This window comes from Electrophorus electricus, chromosome 8 (assembly GCF_013358815.1).
Source record: "Electrophorus electricus isolate fEleEle1 chromosome 8, fEleEle1.pri, whole genome shotgun sequence".
Lineage (NCBI taxonomy): Eukaryota > Metazoa > Chordata > Actinopteri > Gymnotiformes > Gymnotidae > Electrophorus > Electrophorus electricus.
The window spans coordinates 9,149,314-9,168,091 of record NC_049542.1 but is presented as its reverse complement, the minus strand read 5'-3'; the positions used below and the strand labels follow the sequence as shown (position 1 = coordinate 9,168,091).

The window sequence follows — 18,778 nt, the reverse complement described above, 5'->3', positions numbered from 1 at the left end:
TCCATTTTGACATGTTTGTTTTAATAAACCTCTGATGAAACAAACATCGACAAGCATAGATACATGTGAGACTCATTCCGTGTCACTGTGGTTCACTAGCACCCACTGCAGATCATTGAGCCACTACATTAGAAGATACAGTCAAAGACACTGTAAAAGCACTTGTTGAATGCAAAGAAAAGTGTAGCAACATTTGTAACAGTTTTTTGTTCAAAGATGTTCATTACAGAAACAATCCCAGAAACATTTTGTGTTAACAATGTTCTTTGACTATCCCACAGATGTGCTGACTTGGACCACACTTATTTCTAGAAGTGTTAGACAAACGCAGGGCAGCAACTGCAACGGCTTAAAATATATTTAACTGAATAGCACAATATATTTTTTATTCCTGAAATATTTCACTTGTGTAGTCAATTTACAAACATGACAGATGGCTGTTTAAAAACAGAGTTCTTTATTCCCATTAAGATACTTCTGTTTTTAGGCATTACTATTTCTCTACCTTTTTAACTAATTAAAACAATTTGATAACTTGAATCAACATAGTATCACAACTTCAATTAATTCTATGAGAAACTGAATGCAAAATAAAAGGAGCAGATAGATAACCACCTTAGCTATCAACATAAACCATCCATCATGTCTGTATATACCAATTTGAAAAGATAAGGCCTATAAAACATTTACTAGCAAGATTATGTCATGTTATGGATTGCAAAACTACAAAGATTTGGTGGTTGTTTTGGTTTCCTCTGTCCAACAGAACTAAGTCTGGTCACACAAATTACTGAGACAGGATTTCCTAAGGAAAGTAGATATCTAAAAGTCCAAGTAGCCGCTTTTGTCTGCTGCAAGTTTACATTTTTCTTTGCTTCCAATGAATATTTTTCACAAATATCCAAATGATGCCTTTACACATTCCTGTGGCTTTGAGGTTTATGATGGGTGGTGCCAAAAACCTCATCTTCAGGTTTGACATGGAATATCCCCATAATAAAAATGCAGCGAATTCTACTTAAATATCAATAAAAGATATAAAAATACTGAACTATTATAGAAATTATTGAAATTCTGCTTCATACAACAGCTGGTGAATTTTCAATTTGACAGCACTCTTCTTGGCATATGGTAGCCTCCTCAAATAAGGGAGCAAGCTGAAGAGGAACATTTCATCCTCCAAGTCCTCTGGCCCTTCCATCTGCCATTTCCTCTTGCGACCGGGTCCTTGAGAGCCAGATGGAGGATAATGCGTAGACCCATCCAGCATGCTGTGCTCTCCTTCAATCTCATGGACAACAAAGGAAGAGTTTCCATCCACTGTTCGCTCCTCTTCCTTGTCCTCTTCATCCCTCTCATCTTCTTGGTCCTCAACAGACAAACTGGGCTGTGAGGAGCGGGACTGGATGAATGGTGTGAGGAAGGACATCTGCCAACTATACTTCCAGCTCCGGTGAGTGGTCCCCGATGCTCTCCTGCGCTGTTCCGACCGTTTGTCTTTGATGAACATATCCCGCAAACTTTTCCATTTCCGGCGACAGTCCTCTTCTACACATTAAAAAAATCAAATAGAGGAATGGGGGACAAATTAATTGACAATGCTAAAAACTGTCGACTGAGTCTGTTACCAAGCTGTAAGAATTAAACAGAAAAGTAGCGAATGCCAATCAAACAAAGTCAATAACTAATAGAAGATAAGGGTTTCATCATTGATGAGCATAAATCAATATTGCCTCTACCATTAAACGGACTTGTGATTGCAGACTAGCTAGTTTCAAAACCGGTAAAAACTTGTTAGCATAACTAAGACGACTAGCCAGCTAACGCTAAGATAGCTATTTAGCTAACTAATTAATTCTATACAAATAGCCTAAAGTTAGAAAGATTTGCATAATGTGAAGGTTTACCAACGATAACAGTTAAAACTATTCATCCATATTATGACAGCACCTACATATGAACGCTGTTAATTTGAAATATTACTCCTTAATAATTACCTTAATTTGGTAGCTTAGCTAGTTAGCTAACTAGCTACCTTGCAAGCGAACTAACGTTAGCCAGTGTATTAACCTACAAGCTGTAATGGAACTGAACATTGCCTTCACACTTACCAGGTATTTCAACTTGTAAACTCACAGCTCTCCATGCCTTCGCTTTTCTATCAGCGTCCTTGTACGAGTTTAGAGTAGAATTGTACAACTCAGGATAATCAGCTACCGCTGCAATTAATCTTTCCTCCATTGTTATTATTTGTCGACTAGCCTGAAACAACCCAGCCCGCTAGCTTGTTTGCTAGCTAGCTAATATACTACGCATGCGTGCGCTTTATTTTTACGCACATTTGAGACTGGGTAGATACACAATTTATGACAAGGGGTGGATTATGTTTCATAATAATATTTGAACAGGGACTGCAGTTTTAAACGAACTAAAATTAAACGATAATATTAAAAAACGAAATTCGTGCATTTGGAATGTAGTTAATCTTAGTAGTGAATAAATATTCATTTGTGTATTATTTAATATGGAATATTTAAAGGCCTGTTTTTGATCAGCATTTACTAACAGTTAGTGGATAAGTGATTTTAGAAGGAAAATGAAAAACTGATCACTCATCATGCACAGTACTGTTTGCCTCCATGTCACAAGACTAGACTACACTACCAGTGTGTTGTAAAGTGGATCAAACATAGAAGCCCACAGGAGTGTTTGTAAGAACAAGAAGAAAATGGTTGGAAAATGGTTACATTCTCCTTTTTAATTTCTAGAAGAAAATTGCAGAATTGCCCTCATAAAATACAACGTGCAGTGTCTTAGAAAATTTGTCCTTTATTTTATGAGTCAGGTGGTCATGCATTTCTGTCATGCTCCTGTACCTAACAAGTTCAGCATTTTATACCCATATTCCGAGAAGACTTTAAGTGTAAACATCTTCCTGCACTTTAGAAGACTTCTATCTAGCATCATATTCCTCAGAGACAGCCTTTGCCAATTTTTAAATGGCTCTATTTCTCTTTGCAATGTACCTATGCAACAACCTAACTTAATCACAACATGAATTTATCATACACTATTTTTTATTACTGAATACTTATTATTAGTTTGACTAATTTAGTTGTTGCAGCCTAATAGTCATATTTTAAAAATGATAAAATAGCAGGAGATGAAAATGTTGTATCGCAGAACTTTGCAGTGGCTAAAACATAATCAGTGCCTTTAGTTATAAACTACTTTTTTACAAGGTAAAATAGGACTGTTAAAGGAACATTGTTACTAACAACTGTGTTCATTTCAGCAGATCCAGCCAATAGAAAGCAGAGATAGGAGCGGTCATATCATGCTTAAACCTTAAATTGCACACCAGATATGTAACCCTCTTCCCTTCATAGTCTGGGGGTGGTGGAATCCTGAGCCGTCTAGTGGTGATCTGACAACTGCTCTTTAGAGTAATCTCTTCAAGCTGGCTTATGCACAGAGAAGCTGCATGTGCACCAAACACACGTTCATCGGCCATGACAACCCATCTGGCACATCGATATCTGGCACATCGATTGCAAACTGGTTGTCAGAATTTTCTAATAACACCTTCCCAAAGCACTAGGAACCACCCTAACAGGCATACTACACTTTTAGTGAACATGAACAGTCATGCTAACAGGTAGTCAGTGATCAGTCAGTTCTTGAACTAGAGTTGGAACTTTTGGAAACAAGAAAAAAGGTTGTAAATGTAAGCACCTAAGCAACTTTTACAAGGGCCACATTGATGTGAATAGACTAGTGGGACAGAGCATAGACTAATGTTCTTGTGGGGTGTTCCTTGTATGCAGTGGTTAGTACCTACCAGAAGTGAAGAGAAGACATGTCTCCTTAGTATGTCTGTGTTAGACATAATAAGTTTTTACTTAGCTGCTTGTTAACTTTCAGTGAAGAGTTACACTTCTGGACACCATAAATGTACATTATGTAACTTCACTGAGTCCGTTTTTAACACATACCACAATATGATGACAAAATTTGAAACATTATCACAGACTCTAAGAATACTTCTAGAACCTTTCTGAAAGCTTAAATAACTAGAAGAGAACCACCCTCTCCGTACTTTTAATACTCACAAAAAATGTAGCACAAGGGGGTCCTACACAATATTAGGCAGGTGGTTTTCATGTTATGGCTGCTCTAGGGGGTTGGGTGCATCCCATAATTGCAAAACATTTGGGTGACTAAACCTCATTTAAACTGGCATCCCTAAATGCTTTGGTATCTAAGGGTGTGAGTAACTTCCTTGCCCTCACCGTCAATACCTCATGCATCTTAATGTGTGACTGTGGTAGTCTCTGCAAGTCAAGTTTGTCTGATGTAACACAACACACCTATGTATAACTATTTTAAAGAAAAAAAGATAAAATAATAGTGTTCTTGCATTGTATACATATACAGACTTATTGAATAAATATTTATGTCCTTTTTGAACTAATTCTTCTTCGGTGTTTGTATTTTATAAACCAGAGTGACTTGCAAGACCCAGGTTCCAGGTCACTAAGCCTGGATGTGTGAATATGACACTGAAGCACATTAAAGTACAGTGACTGTGCTACTGCTCTGGCAGCTAAAGAAACACATGGCTAAAATACCGGGAAAGAGTATCTGCGTAATAACACATCTTTTTGGGTGTTTCTCGCATGCATTGATTAGTACCTTCCAAAATTGGTTCAACGAAGGACAACTGGTGAACTGGCAACAGGATCATGGGTACTCTGAGCTCACTGATGTGCATAGGGAGTGAAGGCTAGTCAGTCTGGTCTGATACAACAGAAGAGTTATTGTGGCACAAATTGCTGAAAAGGTTAATGCTGGCTATGGTAAAATGGGTTCAGGACACACAGTGCACCACAGCTTGCTGCATGTGATGCTGCCTTGCTGCAGACTGATTAGAGTGCCCGTGCTGATCCTTGTCCTTTCCTGAATAGTACCGACAATGGGCACTTTCAGATTAGGACTGTGGAGAAATAGAAAAAGGTGGCCTGGTCTAGTCAATTATATTTTCTTTTGCATTATGTGGATGGCCAGGTGTGTGTGCATTACTTCCCTGGAGAAGAGATGGTGTCAGAATGCACTCTGTGGAGAAGATATGCCAGTGGAGGCAGTGTGATGCTTTGAGCAATGCAGGGAAACCTTGGGACCTGGCATTCATATGGATGTTATTTTGACTTGAACCACCTACCTAACATTGTTACAGACCCTTAAAGAGACCCTATAAAGACCCTTAAAGATAAAAACACCCTTAAAGATATCTTCAAAAAACTTTCTGAAAGCTTAAATAACAAGAAGAGATACCATATACATATTATTATTAGTTCCATTTGTATAGCACCTTTCTCAGGCTCAATGACACTTTACAGACAGCTGTCAGCTTTTTCATACATTCACCCACCAATGAGAAGCAGCAGCCAATTTGCACACAGCATACTCTCTAACAGAAACCACAACCACCCAGGGAACTGCACCAGGTGCAGGGGAGGAGGTTAAGACCAGGACAGAGCACCACCCATCACTGGACCTACACATACAAGGTTACATTCATACAGGACAATTTAGAATATCCAATCAACCTAACCTCCATGTTTATGGACCATAAGAGGAAACTGGGAAACTCCACCCAGACAAGGATTCAAACCCAAGACCCTACCACTGAGAGGTAGATATGCTAGCCATCAAGCCACCATGCTGCCCAATCACTAGTGATCCACACCTGCTCCCCATCTTCACTCTCTTTATGACGTATTCTTTGGCTTTTATCAACAAAAGTGTTTCCTTCAGTTTATTCCTTGCCTTTTTTTGCCTTCTGATTTTGTACCACTGCCTGTTCTGATCTCCTGTTTTTTGTTTTTTTTTACTTTTGCCTGTTCTCTGCCTTCATTTTTTGGAATGCAATTTTCTGTGCCTCAGTTACATAATAAAATGATGTATGTGGATCCTCTCCTGTCCTCGTAAGTCATGACAGAATACTTCACCCTGGCATCACCCACACCAACAACCTGCTTAGGCTGTGGCCCTCACTGATTGATGATGTGCGTGACTTGTTCTTGCATGCCCTCCCTTCACACAAGTGTGCCCAAACTAGCCCAAGCCAGACAGTTACACCCACTGTTGGTTCCTCATAGGCCTTGGTTGCATATCACAATCAATTTTCTCTTGGATCCCCCCCATTCAAAGGCAATAGAGCCATAACCACAGTCTTGGCCCCTTTTTTGCAAGATGTGCTGCCTGTTACCCCTTCCTAAAATCCCACTCCCGCTTTCATATTAGCAGAGCTGCTATTCACCTACATGTTCTGATTTTTCAGCCTGATGTCATGTCTGACAGCAGTCCTCAGTTCATCTCTTGCATGTGGAGAGCATTCTGTGAGAAGCTGTATGTTAACATCCTCTCCTCAGGACATCATCCGGAGACTGATGGGCAAACTGAGAGGGTTAACCAGGAACTCGCTGCTTTCTGAAACAATTCTCTCCCAGGTACATCGATCCATTCAAAATTCTGAGAAGCATTAACCCAGATTCTTACCGCCTCCAGATCCTGCTTACCATGCATGTCTCTCCAGTCTTCCATGTGTCCCTGCTAAAACTAGTTCACTATAGTCCATTCTCCTTGGCCCCAGTGATAGAGTCACCTCTTCATCCTTTGGACATCAACAGTGAACCTGTTTATGTAGTTTGGGCATTCTTGGATTCTCAAAGGCTTCAAGGCACTCTACAATAAATCTTGGAGGGCTATGGTCTGGAGGAATGGATCCTGGGTCCCTGCAGGGAATATACTCAACCTGTTGCTCATATGAGAAATTCATGCTACGCATGCTTGGATGCGGAGGCGACCACATTGCCACCCTGTTGGGACACCTGATGGCACCCAGGTGTACTGATACATCCCAGGAGATCTAAATGCACGACACAGTTTAATACACAGAAAAATAAGGTCCAAAAAATGGAGACAGAAAATAGAAAAAAAAAAACAGAAGAACATAACAGAGAATGAAACAAAGGCAAAAGGCATTGATAGGTAAAAATGGTTACCTGCCAAAAAAAAAGGAAACCATTTCAGAGACAAAAAGCCAGAGTATTAACTAAAGGAAACACTGTGTTGACAAAGGAGTAAGGACAGAACCTGGATATGTACAGAAGTCCTAGATGGGGAGCAGATGTGGATTGTTAATACTCAGGCGATGGTGCTCTAGGTGGGCATGGTTGGCCTGTCAGAGAGGATGATCTGGAATGGTCTGGGGATGTGACACTTTCTAAAAATGTTTATTTCCATTGCATAGTCCACATGCACCCTATATCCTGTGTAGAAAACAAATGATGCCAAAGTTCTACTTGTGAATATAGCACTTCAGAAGGTTAAGTGTCTACCACAACTTTGTATTGTATATGAACAATCTCTGGTATAAGGCCTGGGTTCATATAGTTTGTGTGGACTTTAAGCAAACCATCTGATAAGGATGGGAGCTGAACTCCTGCATGCAGAGCACAATGGATTAGCAGTCCATCGCCTAAACCACTTGGCTACCTCATCTTACATGCAGAGTGCAACATGGAAGTTTGGAGAGGGTGGTCTGTATCTTCTCTTGTTATTTACCAGAGGTCTATTTGAGTCCTTGACTCAACAGGTCAGTCCTACAGGTCAGGGGGTACCTACACAATATTAGGTAGATGGTTTTAATGTGGCTGCTCTGTGGGTTAAGTCTGGGGCATCTCTTTTATTTAATTGTAAAACTTTTGGGTGACTAAACCTCATTTAAACTGGCATCCCTAAATGCTTTGGTATCTAAGGGTGGTGTTTGACTTCCATGCCCACACCCTCAATATCTCATGCATCTTGATATATGTCTGTGGTGAGAGATATAAGAGATATAACCTTTACTTTCCATTTAATGGGACCAATCCCATATTTACATCTGGGGCGGTTGACCTTCTCACATTTCTGAGGAGCAGAGTATTAATGGTCTGGATGCAAAACAATGTCTACTGAAGATTATTCAAAGTTTTAGCTTATTACAATTAACATACTATTTTTATTTTTTAAAAAGTACTTGCTTTCTTAGTATTTTAGTATTTTAGGAAGGCTCTTAAAGATAAGCTTTCTAAAAGCATAAATAAGAAGTACAGCTACCAAGCTCTCATGCAGACATGTGATTCACTTGATTTACACTTAAGATGACCTGGCTCAGTGGCTAAGGTGACAGAAATCATTGTGCTTCCCAGGCATGGGATGGAGTCCTATCCTTGTCATGTAGTTTTGTAAAGTTAAAATTCACTCAAAATATACTAAACTAGGCCTTATTACAGAGATCATTCATGTACAATGCAAAGTTGATTTGCATGCTTAAGGGACAGGAGTGGCGGCAACATTTAAAAAAATTCTTTTATTTGATTTTTTTTTAAAATCATTTCAGTATTCTACATATATTGTCCAAGGATGACAAAAATGCTCATGCATTTATGCGATCAATCAGAAATACTAATACAGTTGTTGCAGTTATGTATATTTGTATTAATGCAAATCTAGTTGTGTTTGTGTAGTAATCATAAGCCTTACTAGGGTGTAGTTATCATATATTCTTCAATATATTATATTCATTTGTTAGATAAATATGCAGTTCCAACATGGCCTACATGTTTAATTACTCATCATGGGTAAAGCCCTTATTCTGTAAACCTGCTTGTAGCTTCTCAGGAGAAGCTTGAGGGACCATGGTATGCACTGTGGCTCCATATCCAGTGGTCGCTGTGTCAGTGAGAAGTGTTTCCTCTTTCTCCATTTTAAGCTGCATAGATGGACATATTGATTTGAAACATAATGTTAATGTAACATTTTAAAGTCTTGGTTTTCAACACTTAGCAGTAGAACATTAAATGTCATACCTTGTGATTACGGTCATGCTCGTCAATAGCATACTGGTATTTTGCAAGACTAAGTCCAAGTAACGCAGCTAATTTCCCTCCAAGGAAATCACAAGCTGTTGGTAAATGTAAATCAGACATTCATATAACAGTACTTTAAGCTGATTAAATATGACCTCATTAAGCAACAATTTCAGCATCTTAAAACACAAAGGTCATTAATTAGTTAGAATGTTGTTACACCTCTGGGGATAGCCTAATCACAAAATATGGACAGGAGCTTGACTTACTCTGAAAGACAACTTGTCTTGCCCAAAACCAAGAATGCTCTCTCCAAGTCAAGTTAGTCTGATGTAACACAACACACCTAAGTATAATTACTTACTACTAATATATTAAAGAAACAAATGTTTGAGAAAAGAATAAAGAAAAAAAGATAAAATAATAATGTTCTTGCATTGTTATACTGACCATGCCAGACCTATTGAATGTATGTGTGTGTGCTTGTTCAACTAGTTCTTCTTCCGTGTCATCCTCCTCTAGCATTTCTCCACTGGTAAAATGGATGACTTTCTTCTGTCGAGATTCAACCTCAGTACCTAATTCCATTTCCTGAAAAACAACAAGAGAGCAAGTGTAAGATGAGTCATTAAGCTCTTCATAGATATACTACATATCCTCCCAAAAATTTGTATGTTGTGTAATAAAATTTTGCTCCTAAAGTTCTGGAAGTATTTCACAAGAAAGTTATCAAGGAATACGTTGTAACGCTACCTTGCTCTCCACCAAGTCTTGACAGTGAGCATGTCTATTTACGAAAGGTTGGTCTTTACACACAAATGTGCGATAATGTAAATTGAGTAACACATTGTAAAAGTATAAACAAAAAATCGGTTATTTTTTTCTTTACTTATAGCATATATAAAGTGAAAGTAAAGATATATAAAATGAATAAGGTGCAACTTGATTAGCAAAGCACTTACCTTACAAAGGTTGTTCATTTTTATTGTTGTGCCATTCTCTTCAGCAGTAATTCATTAGTGTCTCTTTCCAGTGTACTTTAATTTATTTATAAACCAGAGTGACTTGCGAGACCCATGTTCCAGGTCACTAAGCCTGACTGATGGCACTGAAGCACACTAAAGTACAGTGACTGTGTGCTACTGCTCTGTGTCAGCAAAAGCAACAGTCATTTGGTGAACAGGGTATCAACGCCAACCTTCCGTATTACATGGGGCGGTGCCTGTGCATTGTATAATGCAGACTTTTCATGTTCAAGTTAATATACAACATCTTTAGACATTTAAAATCAAGTATGATTATTCTGCAGTTGTTTATTAGCCCATTCATCAAGAGTAATTGCATTAAAGCAAAATGATTCCTGTAGGTAACAATTATAGCAGTGAAAAATGTTCCCATTTGAACATTAATTATTTCTATGTTGAATATGCATTCTAGAATTCAAGTACCTTTAATACTACAGAATATGCCGATACAGTAAAACAGGACACGACAAAATTTCAAAATACTCTTTTGACACACATTTTAATGGAGGAAGACATTAAATGCTTGACTGAGTCACAGGCAGTACATTCTGGAAGTATATATTATGAATAACACCATATTTATATGTTGACTAGATGTAAAACTCTGCAGTGTAAATTAAACTATGACCATCTAAAAAATACATGCTACCCACAAAACAAAATTTTCAAAAATAAGCAAAAGGGAAAAAAAAAGAAGTGCTTACATTTCTCAGCCTCTGCATTTAAGAGAAATGCATGTACTGAAATCACTGAACTACCTAAAACAAGTGTATTAGTATGTGTCCATAATTTCAGAGTGATGTTTGTCATAGTTGGTAATACAGGCCAACTTGTTAGGATGTACAAACTTTATAGTGTGGGGAAATATGGTTAATAGCTGTAACATTTATTAGCATGTGTGCATAACTGTATATGAAACATCAAATCAATTTTTTTTTATTACTGAGCAATGCAATATAGTCTCTGTACTTAAAATTATATCATACTTCCTGCAGTAATTTACTCTTCTAAACTAGTCCTACTGGTTCCTTGGAATGCCAACCTTATTCTCAAACTGAACCTTCACCCCAGAGTTTGAAAACAGACAAAGAGAAAACACATCAAATAAAAGGAAACTTAAAACACCGAAAATGCCACCAAGACCGATACTGAAACTTCATATAATATACAGTGTCATTTTACTTTATTAGGTTGTTTGTGTTAAATATATAGACCCAAAAAATTTCCTCAAAAGGTTGACATCTAGCACAGATATAATTGAACTTTACACATTTGCTGTGAAGATTACAATCAACCAAAATTATGACATGTGAAGAAACATGTGACCAGGAGCTATCTTAAAGAGCATCTTTGTGCATAACAAATTTGTGCTGGTTAGTACAACTTTGCATGTGAGCCAGCTAAGGACGTTCCAATAATAACCCAATAAGCAGCAAGTATTAAGTATCATCCTGAAATCAAGAGCAAATATTTGAAAATGTTTACCAGATTAAATGAAAATTACTATCCTCTTTACCATTATTTTTCCAGTACTACATGCTGTACAAACAGTACCCGTTTTGTTCAATAAACTGCCAATGTTAAATATTACAAGCTTTTTCATTTGTAATATGATAGTTGGGAAACCCAGTGGTCATTTACATGGATTATTTCACTTATAAATTAAAAACAGAACAATTAACCAGACGATTCAGTCAACATGACCATTAAAAACACTGTATATGTGTTTTATTGAGATGTTGCCCCAAAGATCAGCAAGACGAATGCCCATTTCCATCCCATTTCTCTATAGCCTTTAAAAAAAAAAAAAAAACACACAAATCTTTAGAGCCACAAAATAATCCCTTACAAGACCAGTTGGATTTTCAGCGGAAGAGCGGTGAAATCGATTCAAGTACTGTTACTTGAGCCAAATAGTAAGCTAAATTACTTGTATATTAAACTATTCAAGAATAACATAGTTCAACTGTAAAGTAGTGATGAACAAAAATAAATTAATGACTTAACAAAAAGAAAATATTAGCACTGCCTGGTCTTCCAGCATTCTACAGCACCTCACGGCACCAAATTCAATCCTCTAAAGTCCTGCTCTACTGTCCAATAAAACATTTCAAAGTCAGAAGACTATTTTGTTTAACTAAACGTGTACTGAAAATAAAAGTGTATGCTGTTTCAAGTAAAATTAGTAGCTGCAAATCTAGAAAAACAAATAAAGAATAGCAAAAGAAAAGTAGTACAAAAAGCTACATCTGCATGATTGGAAACATTGGGTCTGGGGCAAGAAAAATTATTCATATTGAGCTTTAATGAGAATGGAAAAGGATTTGCACTCCCTTACTAAATACTATAGGAAGAGACCCACTACTTGGTTCCTTGGTTCCAGCAAGGGCTTAAGAAATTACACATCCTGTGTCTTTCTGAGGTTTGAGATCAGGTTCCTTCATGGGCTTGATCTCCTCCTCTGGCTTGGGATTCATCTTCGCCTACGAGAAATCAAAACATTTGACATTCGATATGTAAACAAATCTACGATACACCACAACAGAAACATGTCTGAGGTATAGTTCCATAGAATTTCCATAGAATTGGGAAGAATTGGGCTTAAAGCTGCTCGAGTCCTACCTTGTCATCTTTCGGTCCTCTAGTGAGATCAAATGTGGCATAGACCTCAGCAGAGCACTGGCTGTTCAGAGCAGGGAGCTCGAAGGCAACGGGCTCCGCCAAACCATAACTCGCCTTCAGCTCCAAAATGGGGGCTTCTGCTGGCACCTTATGGAAGTATCTGTCAAACAAGTATTACAGCAACTTTCTGAAACTTTACAAACCATGTAATTAGACCAAGATATTCACTAAGTTTAAGAATATTAGGGAAGCCTGCTTACTTGGGTCTAGTTGATTCTATGTTAGAATTTTAATAAAAGAATCAATGATTTTCTCTGGTTAAATAACTTTGAATTAACCATACCTAATTCACAGTATTTAGCAATCTCTTACTTAGTTCTCAAACTTGGTAGGTTAAGGGATTTGTTATCATTCTAAGTATGTGATATTTGGAACTCTGGTCTTAAGCCATATATGAAAATATACTGATTTTGGGCATATGCTAACCCTCATCCTGCATTGAGCCTAAACTAAAGAATGTATTGCAAGAGAGCATTTATGATTGCCCAAGAATAATAGAGCACAAGTATACAGTATGGAAAACTGCTGTTGCTAAGACAATGGCAAAGTTAACCATTATGTCTGAACAGAATGTGCTATATATCTGGCACAAAAGGTGCACTGCAATACTGGAACAGTCTCCCTAATGTTGTGTTCATGAAGGAGCTGTTACACTAACTGAACATTGCTTGAAAACACAAAACACTTTAATCATGATAGTCATTTTAAAAAGTGGCTTTGTTTACCCAAGGTGCACTAATACAATGTTGAGAGCAATATAAATACTACGTCTCTTACCATGGTGTATATACACACTTACATGAATCCATTTTCCCTCTCACACTTCTCCAGGGTGTTTTTTGATCAAGCCTCCAAGCTTTGTGAAGAAGAGCTGCTCCGAAGGCTTAGCAGTGCTGCCTGGGCCTTTGGTCTGACGGTACTCTTTACACAGTGCCTCTGCACGTGAATAGCCTGCAGCAGGGAGAAGAAAGCTCAAAGGCAGCTGTGTTATCCCTGATGCAACAGTGGGCCTCACAGGGCTAGACATAACACCACAAATCAGAAGTGTTACGCCCCACACTGTGTATGCAGGTAAGAAGTACATTTAAACTAAAAGTAAGCTCTTACAGTTTAGGCTAATAATTATGGCATAGAGTTTGCCCAAAAGTGTTTTCCAAATGAATTTTAAAAACAAGCAAAAAAGAACATTGATTTTGTTTGTTTTACATTTTTTACATTACATTTATGGCATTTAGCTGACTCTTTTATCCAAAGTGACTTACAATTATGACTGAGTAAACTTGAGCAATTGAAGGTTAGGGGTCTTGCTCAGGGGCCCAACAGGTACAACTTTTAGTCTGACGGCCATGAACAGAACGATCAAGTCTTAAACTGCTTGACTCATCCTCTGCTTAGCTGTACACTCACATTTCTCAGCCTCCTGTAGTGATCGGATGGCTTCTCCACACTTGTCACTAGTAAGGAGAGTCTGTCCATGGTAACAGTGAGCCTGTGAAAATTAGTGGTCACAGTGATGCATGTTCCACTCTCAACTACCATATTAAAGACCAGCTAATTTTATTTTTAAGTATTTTTCTGCTCAAATGAAATCTAATAAATAATGGATCTCTAAAAAGTGCTCTATAAAAGTGTATATATTTTCCTTATGTCCATCATAACCCACCGTTTTACTCAGCAACCACTAAACATTCAATTAATCTTTGGCCTTATGATTTACTTGTATACTATCTGATTAACTGCTTAACAGATGTCATCTATGAAATCTGTCATTTCATTTTCACACGTCATTATTATCTGTAACTTGCTAAGTATGTCTTATTTCTGACAATTCAGGTCCACTTAGTCGATTAATAAAACTAAAACAGCAGTAGAAAGAGTAGCAATCACTTTTAGGCTAAACAAAGACTCGGTGCAGGCCAATGCAAAGATGCATTTCTCCACACCTCTTTTATTCCTGTAATTTGAACTAGTCAGTGCCTATGGGTTCTGAATACACATCCAACTTTTCAATATTAATGGATACTCCTGTAGTCATGTTTATTTTCATAAAAAATGTGTGTTTAATGTTTATGTGCATCATGTGCTAAAATGAAATTTGAAAAACTCTGAATACTTCTGTGCCTGTGCATTTGGTTCCACAACCACCACACTTTCTTTTCACCCATATGCCAATCAATACTGTTAAAACTTACATAAGCCATGTAAAAGTGCTGCTTCAGCTGCAGGTACTTTCTCCACTTGCTGCTGTACTCTGGGTCCAGTGTATTCAGAGTGTGATCTGGAACATGTGGAGAGACTTTGTTCACTGTAACCAGTTAATATGGATGCAGTGCATCAATGATGTTCAATCAGGGTTGATTTTTCAGAGTCAGTCAAAAGTGTAGTAGAGGAAGGAGTGAGTACAGGATACAATGCTTATAAATAGGCCAGAGTAATGTGCTTTTATACTGGCATATTTGAGCCAAACCCACCGGCCTTTTGGTAAAAGTTTGCCGTCTCAAATGACAAAGCTGCTATGAGGCCAGCATTATGCTTCAGTTCAATTGCACGGGCGATGGTCACTAAAGACAAAGAGAAGAATATGATATGAGACTTCAAGGAAGCTTGTTTGACTGTCATCCAAAACTGATAGTAAGGTGAAGGTAAATGTTGAGAATGTCCCACACCTTCTTGAGCCTCTGCTTGACTCTGGACAATGTAGGTGTCTATGACTCTGGTCTCTAGGTCTCTGCCTTTCTCAGCTGGAGTGATGAGGCGAGGTATTTGAGCCTCCTGGAACAAAGAAATGCTGTTAAACAGACTTTTGTCCCAGCTCATACTGTATCCCTTAAACCAGGATATACACTACAGGAGGCACAATACATCCAATGCGCAAAAGGTATCAACTTTAAAGTCAGTAACATGGATATTGTCTGTAGTGACATTTACCTTTAGATATTTGAAAATGCCAGCAGCAATTTTCAAACTCTTATGAACATCTTTTGCCTCATCTTCAGTGACACTACAATAAAAATTACATTTTTTCCCCCTCACACAGGGACCTTGTAACGGTTCAAACATTAAAGTCAGTCAACACTGTTTTCACACGTAGTTTAAAGAGAACAAAATAAATGTACCCACTTTTCCTTCCCAGCAAGCCTTGATGCAAATTTGGTATGCCAAAGGGCAATGTTAAATCCAATGGACACCAGTTCAAACACAGCATCTTGCTGAGAACTGATTAAGAAGAAAAATGGCAAAAATAATTTATATACACAATTGACATCAAATTTACGTACACAACTGACCCAAAGGTATCATGGATTCTTCTGTGTGCTACATTTATTCCCTGGCTGACAAATTCATTTAATGCACACACATGCTTAATGTTAGTATGGAAAAAGATTTTTAGTTTGGCACTACCCCCTGTTTCTGACTGTGAGCAATAATGTTCCTATGTATGTTTCATTACCTTGGTGTGTTTCCTTGCAAAGTGTCAGTCCACTTAAAGTTCTGAATGAACCGCAGCTTGTTTTCTTGTGTGGTACCATCCAGAGACACAATGAACCCTATGCATACCAAGCAGTTGGAGAGCAGCAAGAGCTTGTTATCAGCAACACAAAAACACTTTTACTCACATCGTTGAATAAACAACATGTATTCAGCAGTACTGGCACACAAGCTACATCAGACCAGGTCCCACTTTGAAAGTAATACATACACTACAACAATTGCACTTTGGCCTTCATTACAATCATAACATATGCAGAAGGCAGGAAATGTACAATGTTCCAGTAAGTTGGAGCATGGTCTACTTTTTTTTAAAGTCATCAGCTTGAAGCTTGTGTTTTCAGAATCAGAATCTTTATCTGCCAAATATCATATGTACAAGGAAATCAGTTGCTGCAGGTGTTCATTTGGTGCAAAGAATTAGATCAGATTAGGTTTGACACACAGTTGGTAACAGGCATAAAAAGGAATCTAGACGAACCCTGTAAAAGGGAGAAATATTCATCAGTGGCTTTCTTCATGATCTCTGGAGTGCAGGTGGCATCTGTGAACATATCCAAAAGCCTAGCCCTTGTTGTTCTAAGGTCGCTGTAACACAGGCAGAATCAGTATTATGCCATTATGGGTTCTACGTATATATGCAGTAGAATGAAGAATGAAGCAGTAAACAATCATGTCCAAAAGCAAATACACGTTTTACTTGTTATATTATTTACATAGTGTGCCATTCAAACTCACATCAACTCTTAGGGAAAGCTTACTTGCAAATTTTACTGGCAGCGGGACTGGATGCGACTCCATACAGATTGAATGACACGGGTGCTGTTGCCTTCAAAGGATTACGATGGAACCAGTGCGTCATTATGCGGCTGGTTAGGCAGACACCTGGTTACAACGTTTAGTTAGGATGAGAATGTTTTCTATTAGCAGTCCTGAAAAAAAAACACAATTCCTGAAAAAACACAATTAGCTAGGTTAGCTAACACTTCTAACTAAACATCTCTTTGACGCCGCCATAACTTGCGTAATGGTGTTTGAAACGATTTCAACTAGCTGTGGGATGAGCAGAACGTTTTAATATACATTTATTGCCCAAATAGCTATACAAGCTAGTTATGTGTATATCACAAATTAATAAATGTTTTCATAAGTAAATACGTCTGCTCGTTTTGCCAAGTAATTATCCTAGCTAGTCTAGCTACGTTGAAGAAAATACAATATAATCGTAGCCTATTCTGCCGGTACACATAAATCAACTAGCTACGTGTTCGTTCGGGATCGCTAACATATTCCACCAGAGAAATATTAGATTGCATTTTTTTGACGATTGTGGGGTTGCATAAAATTAAATGAATGCTAAGATTACACTAATAGAGAATAATGCGCAGAAAAATAATAGGACTAATGCTTGAATTAATAAAATAATTACTGTATGTCCAGACATAACAGGAAATACCCTAGATGTGCATATGTGTGATTGTGCAAGAAGACATGTGTAAGCGACAGTCAGACAGAGGTGACGGCTGAGATGGTAAAGTACACAAGCAGAAGTGGCGAGAGGCGAGAAAACTATAAGTCTGTCTGTTGCAAAGTTATACTTTAGATCTCACTCGCACTGCGTTGTGAAGTGACATCTCCAGAGCTCTGTATTAATAAAAGGCCACAAGGTAACGCACTGGTTCCTGTCTCTTCTTTCCTGCATCAACGGACATGACACGATCTAATCATTTTTAAAAAGTGTTATGTTCTATACGCTTCGTATTAGTTAGCAAGCTAGCTACATGTTAGCGATGCTCAATCTTATGTCAAACCATAAACTCTAGCCTGCTATGATAGCTAGCTAATGGCTAGCTTCTTGCTAACTAGCTAGCTACGCAACATAAACAACACTGTAAGCAAAATACGTAAGAAAGTCTGTAGCTAACAAGTTACCGATAATCACACGGAATAAGCACTCCCTTAAACAAAATCCTCCTACCAGAAAAAGTAGACAGTACAACTGTCAAATCTTGTAGGTAATTGGCAAACCTCACAAATAATCCAAACCAGGAAATAAACACAATGTTTTACCCACGTCATCGCTGACGTTAAAACGACACGTAATGTTCAAATCCTTTGATATAAAAGGCTCTACTAAAATAGCAAAATCTACATCATGTTCTTCCAATCTATCTATATTTCAGATGATATTTCATTGTATTCAATATAAGTGTTTTTTAACTTTGGATGTTTAATACTGGTTTCAACCTGGTATGATAGCCAGTCATCCGTGAAAATTAACAAAAGTTGACGCCTCCTAGTGGTGAAATCCAAATGTACTGTGCCATCTTGTGTCTGAGTAGGTGTTCAATACGTACGCAGCTGACAAAATATTGAGTGGGGAAAAACACCCACTGCTGACTTCAGACCACAGCCAGGCATCTGCATGTTTACTTCATATACTATTGTACTCATAGCTATTCCAAATTAAGTGCTTAAGAAGTAAATCATGGCACATATGAAGAACACGCTGAATGGGACCATGCTAATACAGAATGCACTCTCCATGATCTGGTAGCAGTCCAGTGTGTGTGTGTAGCAGGGTGTCGTTGTCTCATTGTTACTATTGTTGCTACAGGTCCTTCAAAAACAGTCCTTAAAAAATAACATATAAAATACTCCGTATTG

The 18,778-nt window shown here is 38.0% G+C and overlaps 2 protein-coding genes across 2 annotated transcripts; both read right to left on the bottom strand.

Moving 5' to 3' along the window:
* LOC113571183 (transcription factor Adf-1) lies at positions 1–2,288 on the bottom strand. The gene is made up of 2 exons (XM_026999990.2): positions 2,112–2,288; positions 1–1,548 (listed from the first exon to the last, which is right to left on the bottom strand). The coding sequence occupies exons 1-2, from the start codon at positions 2,239–2,241 to the stop codon at positions 1,064–1,066; spliced, it is 615 nt and encodes a 204-aa protein (XP_026855791.1). The 5' UTR covers positions 2,242–2,288; the 3' UTR covers positions 1–1,063.
* An 8,132-nt stretch (positions 2,289–10,420) lies between these two features.
* brox (BRO1 domain and CAAX motif containing) lies at positions 10,421–18,175 on the bottom strand. The gene is given in 14 exon segments (XM_027000895.2): positions 10,421–12,423; positions 12,563–12,722; positions 13,422–13,462; positions 13,464–13,573; positions 14,030–14,111; positions 14,815–14,900; positions 15,094–15,183; positions 15,289–15,394; positions 15,551–15,623; positions 15,743–15,838; positions 16,074–16,170; positions 16,593–16,699; positions 16,873–16,996; positions 18,090–18,175. Coding segments are annotated over 13 exon segments (1,242 nt in total). The 5' UTR covers positions 16,974–16,996; positions 18,090–18,175; the 3' UTR covers positions 10,421–12,330.
* Between the last annotated feature and the right edge of the window lie 603 nt (positions 18,176–18,778).

Coding starts and splice junctions, on each gene's coding strand:
- LOC113571183 (XM_026999990.2), bottom strand. CDS start 2,241: ATGGAGGAAAGATTAATTGCAGCGGTAGCTGATTATCCTGAGTTGTAC. Junction 1,549..2,111: donor TTTACAAGTTGAAATACCTG/GTAAGTGTGAAG, acceptor TTTAATGTGTAG/AAGAGGACTGTCGCCGGAAA.